The sequence below is a fragment of the Guillardia theta genome (assembly GCF_000315625.1).
Source record: "Guillardia theta CCMP2712 unplaced genomic scaffold GUITHscaffold_8, whole genome shotgun sequence".
Taxonomy (NCBI): Eukaryota; class Cryptophyceae; order Pyrenomonadales; family Geminigeraceae; genus Guillardia; species Guillardia theta.
In genome coordinates this window covers 182455-187960 of record NW_005434666.1, presented here as the reverse complement: position 1 = coordinate 187960, position 5506 = coordinate 182455, and the positions used below count along the sequence as shown (strand labels likewise).

Sequence of the window (5506 nt, the reverse complement as noted above, 5' to 3'; positions counted from 1 at the left end):
GTCGTCCTTGTCCCCGTACCCCTCGCCGTCCGTCTCGTCCCCCGTGCCCGCCTTGTCCCGTCCCTCCTCCTCTCTCTCTCTCTTCCCATCTCCTTCCCTTCCTCCCTCAACTCTTTGCCCCCTCCCCGACCACATCTCGTCCTCTCTCATTCCCTTCATCTCATCAAGTGCTTCACCTTGGAGCAGCGCGAAAAAAACTCCTCCTGAGCATCAAGAGTCTCGGACAGACGGAACGAGTTCACCTCCACCTTCCCTGCAACCCACCCGCCCTGCCGCGAGCTCAGCAGCATCCGAGCTGCCTGCCGGAGGACAGCAGCCTCTCCCTGCTGCTGCATGACTAGCAAGCAAGCGGAAGACCTCGCGTACCATCCCGTCACCCTCGTGCTCCTCCACGGCTCTGTACAGGGAGCATGACAGGTCAGGAGAAGATGGACAGGAGGAGACGAAAGAGGAGGACATCGAGAGATCAGGGGACGAAAGGGCAGGAAGGGAAGGGCTGGAAGGGAAGGGCTGGAAGGGAAGGGAAGGGAAGGGAAGGGAAGGGAAGGGAAGGAAAGGGAAGGGAAGGAAAGGGAAGGGAAGGGGAGCGAGGAGAAAGTTGTAGGACCTCTCGGCATCTTTGAGCGTCACGTCATTGCGCACAGCCCATCGCATACGATCGGCGAGCTCGTCGCGGCGGAAGGAAAGCTCCTTGAAGCGCTGTGGAGCCTGGTCACCTTTCTGTCCCAAGAGGAAGGACGAAGAGGACAAGGAGGAAGGCGAGGAAAAAACGACGAGGAGGACGAGGAGAGAAAGGAGGACGAGGAACAGGGCAAGGAGGGAGAGGAGGGAGGATGAGGCATGAAGAGCACGACGAGGAGGGGGGGGGACGAGGGAGGAAGGGGGAAAGGACGAGGTGGAAGAGGGAGGAGGACGAGGACGAGGAGGACGAGGACGAGGACGAGGACGAGGACGAGGACGAGGACGACGAGGAGGAGAAGGAACCTTCTGCACCCTAGCGGCCTCATCCCCGACCAACACAACCTGCACCATCATGACACGGACGCTCTCTCGCTGAACGTGTCGCGTCAGGGGACGGGGAGGCATGAGCAGGGGAGGACGACCTGAAACAGCGGAGCCTTCTGCAGAGATTTTGAGATGAGGAAGAACATGCGGGCAACGCGGGACAGGACGGGCAAGACTGCAGGGGGAGGGGGTCAACTCGACAGGACGGTTTGACAAGTCGGGGATCACAGAGGATACAGGAGAAGATGGAAATAAGGGATTTCTTCAGCAGGGACTGCTGCTTCCAGAAGGTAACCAGCTGGTTTTCCCTTGAACTAGCTTCAGTCCCTATGAACCCTCCTCCACGAGCTGCAAAGACCTCACCTGCTTAATTTGATCTCAGGCACGGCGATGTTTTCCAGCAACAGGCTTCCGCTGCTATCAACATCAGCGGGGAGTTTGGTCCTGTAGAGGTGGGCAGGGCTGACCCAGGAGGAGCTTTCGCCTCCACCACCAGCTCCTGCTTCGCAGGTTGCGATTTCTTTCACATGTTTCAGCCCCTTGCTCCAATCACCATCAAGCCTCTCATCACCCAGAAGAGAAAGGCGGGAGACGACATGTCCTTCGGGCTCAACATCGAGAAGGTCAAGACGGTGAGGACAAGAAGTCTTGCTACAACTGTGTCGCCAGTGAGATGCTGCGATAGGCAACAAGCGGATCTGTCCCGATCGCTGTGACAGTTTACCTGTTCGCATCCATTCCCACGATCGCACAACTGTTTCTTTGAGCACTGCCCCCGCCGATCGAGAGACAGACCGGCTTTCGTGCTGTCCCAGAATGATGAGCGCTCCTTGGACACTCAACAGTCGACGACAGACCGCTAGCAACGATGCCGATCGAGCTCGATGCGGAGGATGGAAGTTGTTCCTCCGACACTCTATGAAAAACATGTCAGGAACAACCCTCGGCACTGCTGTCACCTCTTACCTCCCGTCAGGCTGCTCCGCACCTCAAGGTGACCTCTGCCTGAACGTCGCTGGCAGCAGTCTGACAGCAGTCGACCTCCACACAGTTTGCTTGATGCTGAAAGTGAGAGGAAAACCTTCAGGCTCCCGATAGACAGTAAACAGCTGTTCTCACCGTGCATTCCACACATGAAGGCCCATCCTTGCGAGGTCAAGCACGCGAGCAAGACAACGAAACATTGTCGACCTACATCATGTGATCACAACACAAACCATCCTCATGCAAGACGGTGGTAGTTACGGCAGTTCGACGACATTTGTTCTCTGCCCTTGCTGGAGAAGGTCGGTCAGATCCTCAACAAAGCTTCCGATCACATTGAAAAAACATGTGCAGACAGAAAATACAGCTTGCTCATATGGTTTCGACAGTAACCACAAGTACAGAGAGACATCAGTTCGCATCCTCTTGTCGGCTTTCAGCGAGAGTTCTTGTTTGGTAGTTGGCAATGTAATCCTGCATCTCCTTGAAAAAATGCTTGTGTGAATCTTTGCATCTCTGCCCCTTCTCCCTCTAACTCACTACACGTATCGTCTTATCCTGCTGCCCCACAACTCCTGCCGCTGGCAACCAGGCACCCGCCTATCAACCTCTACCCCTCCGTTTCTTCCCGCCATATTCCCGGCTTCTGGCTCCGACATTACTCTCGTTCTGATCGCATCCTGGTGATCCTGTCCTCCTGCTCCTGCTCCTGCTCCTGCTCCTGCTCCTGCTACTCTGATCCTCTTCTGCAGTCGTCGCTCTTCTCCCTTCTCCTCCTCCTCGCCATGCAGGAACTCGCGACTTGTGACCTACACCCTCACTGCCATGGCAATAACCATCTGCTACCCTTACCCTCTGATTCAAATACCCACCCCCTTCATTGAATATTCACCCCTACAATACCATGTCATCACCCCCCTTTATCCTATATTTATACAGCAAATTCTCAAACCACCCGTAACAAATTGACCCCCACCACCTTCAGTAGAAAGGATCCCTTTTAACGCTGCGTAACCGTCATCGGGAGCCTCACGGCAGTGCGGCAAGTTGAGTCCCCCCGGGCCGGCCGGGCCCCTAACCGGGTTACCCGGCGATCGGACGGTATAGCGTCCGGCCCGGGCCCTCGGACCGTCCGTGTCAATCGTACACTGAGTACAGCCGCTTCGGAAGCGGGGGCAGCCCGCCTGGGGGCCCCGCCGTTCAGCGGTGCCAGCCTAGTTTCAATTCGGCACTGGCATGGTGACCCTTCCGACCTATTCAGTGTGTGAACCAACCGTTGAACGTTGCAAGCGGCCGCTCGCCGGTGACTAGTCCGGCGGGCCTTGGCGGCCCGGGTCCCCGGCCCGCTGGCAGCTGACGGCACCGCCGGGCCCGGTCCAGCGGCTACTACCGCGGGACAGCACTTCGTGCTATAAATTTCTCTCGAGTGGAGATTTGAGGGGCGGGGGCAGTAACTTCACGTGGACTATGGTGACGGCAGCGGTGGAGGCGGCGGTAAGGCGGCGATGCGCATGGGAGGGAGGAGGGAGGAAGGAGGAAGGAGGAGGGAGGAGGTAGATGAGACAGGGAGGAAGAAGAAGAGCGGAGGAAGGCGATGGCTCAGAGAGTCGCGAGGCTGACTGGCTGCAAGGTGAGGGCATCCCCCAATGCCATTGGGATGTCATGGCTGCCAGAGAGCCGCGGGAGGATGCAGCACATGACGTACAGCCAGATCTGGGAGAGGTAGGCGCCCATGGTAACCCGCTGCATGCTCCTCCTGACAAGACGCAGGGCAAGCTTGATCGCAGAGCTTGTCAGTCAGGGGAGGGAGAAGCGCTCTTCATGCGATTCTACTTGTCCCAAAGTTGTAGGCGTCTTCGTCGACGAAGGGCCCTACCTCCCCCTGGTAGGCGCGAGAGGGGAGGAAGGGGAGGAAAGGGAGGAAAGGGAGGAAAGGGAGGGGAGGGGAGGTAAGGGAGGGGAGGGGAGGGAGGAGACGTTAACTCTGCTGTCCGTCTCCAGTGCTTTCTCGGAGTTCTCATAGCGGGCTTCACGATTTGTCCCTTCGATCCCCTGGAGACTGAGTCCCGGCTTTCGAAGATGCTGGCAGTAAGATAACTGTATCTGCTGCTCCTGCTCACTCCAAGGCTGGCCAGCACACGAGGCCGCTGGTGGTGATCTTGAAGGACGGGAGCACGGCGAGGAGGGTCCAGCAAGCAGCGGCAGCTGCTGGCATCCGCCCTCCAGCTGTATTGCTAGTTTCCCAGCTCCTTCCCCTCGATGTCGAGCCGTCACCGGTTGTGACCTTCTCATCTCAGCTCAATCGACTCCCTTCCTCCTGCACCCTCCTCCTCCTGCTTTCCTCTCTCCCTATCCTGTCGATCTTCGCTCCTCTCTCCTCCACTCCTCCCTCCTCTCTTTCCTCCTCCTTCCCTTCTGCTCACTGTCATTGAACGCTGCCAACATCAGGTGCAGAGGGAGGAGGTCAAGTCGAAGGAGGTGGAGGAGGGAGAGCGGATATCGCACATCTACTTCACGAGCGGCTCGACAGGCTTTCCTAAGGGATGCGTCGTCGGCGAGACGGCGCTGCTGCGCTACTGCAGGGCGAGGAACGAGGTCTTCGAGTTCTCCTCCTCTTCCTCCTGCCTTCTCGCCTCACCGCACACCTTCGACCCTTGCCTGGGCGATATCTTCTCCACGTGGATGGCAGGAGGCGTTCTGTGTGTGGCGTCCAAGAGAACGATCCTGTCCTCGTTGGGAAAGTGCCTCCAGGAATTTCGAGCTTCCCACTTGCTCACAACACCCACCCTCTTCCTCTCCCTCCACGGGAGTCTCGGCCCTGCGGACCTCCAGGACCTGAGGGTGGTGGCGCTAGGAGGAGAGAGCATGAGGCAGAGCCTTGTGGAGGAGTGGGGGGAGGAGGTGCTGCTGCTGAACGTGTACGGGGTGACGGAGTGTGCGGTGTACCAGAGCTGCAGCAGGATGAGGAGAGGAGGGGACACTAAGAGCATTGGGAGGGCAATAGGAGACAACATGCTGCTGCTGGTGGCAGGGGACGGATCGGACCCGTCGCATCTTGTGGAGGAGGGGAGCGGGGAGGAGGGAGAGATCTGGATCGCTGGGCCGCAGGTGGGGCTGGGGTACCTCCTCCTCCCGGAGCTGACGCAGGAGCGCTTCGTTCCGCATCCTACGTTGGGGCCTTGCTTCCGGACGGGGGACATCGCCTGCGCTACGGCAGGAGGATGGAGCCTTCGGGGCAGGAGGGACTGCCAGGTGAAGATCAACGGGAAGAGAGTCGAGGTTGGGGAGACGGAAGACGTGGTTGCGTCGTTCTCGTCGCCGCTGCTCTCCTCCTGTGTTGTGGTCTCCGTCCAGCAAAGAGGGAGGGCAGTCCTAGCTGCAGTCTGCAAGGATGCTGCGGAGGGAGAGCAGCAGGAGGAGAAGCAGGAGGAGGAGATTCTCGACTCGAGGGCTGTGCATGCGGTGCAGGAGAGGAAGTCATGCAGGGAGCAGCTGCTGAAAGAGCTGATCAGGTGAA

General features: G+C 58.6%; 2 protein-coding genes across 2 annotated transcripts in view; one reads left to right on the top strand and one right to left on the bottom strand.

The window, feature by feature from the left end:
* GUITHDRAFT_133542 (hypothetical protein) overlaps window positions 1-2266 on the bottom strand; it is a gene marked incomplete at both ends in the record, with an annotated part of 3927 nt that extends 1661 nt beyond the window's left edge. Inside the window, 11 exons of the mRNA XM_005839377.1 lie at window positions 177-269; window positions 367-397; window positions 608-708; window positions 985-1053; window positions 1104-1180; window positions 1243-1313; window positions 1369-1681; window positions 1730-1834; window positions 1972-2010; window positions 2125-2196; window positions 2251-2266. Coding sequence (XP_005839434.1) covers window positions 177-269; window positions 367-397; window positions 608-708; window positions 985-1053; window positions 1104-1180; window positions 1243-1313; window positions 1369-1681; window positions 1730-1834; window positions 1972-2010; window positions 2125-2196; window positions 2251-2266 — 987 coding nt within the window. The remainder of the gene's footprint in view (window positions 1-176; window positions 270-366; window positions 398-607; window positions 709-984; window positions 1054-1103; window positions 1181-1242; window positions 1314-1368; window positions 1682-1729; window positions 1835-1971; window positions 2011-2124; window positions 2197-2250) is intronic.
* A 2213-nt stretch (window positions 2267-4479) lies between these two features.
* On the top strand, window positions 4480-5250 carry GUITHDRAFT_58154 (hypothetical protein; the record flags this gene model as incomplete). The annotated part of the gene is made up of 1 exon (XM_005839376.1): window positions 4480-5250. A coding segment is annotated over one exon (771 nt), but the record flags the coding sequence as incomplete, so codon positions are not given.
* Window positions 5251-5506: the final 256 nt, after the last annotated feature.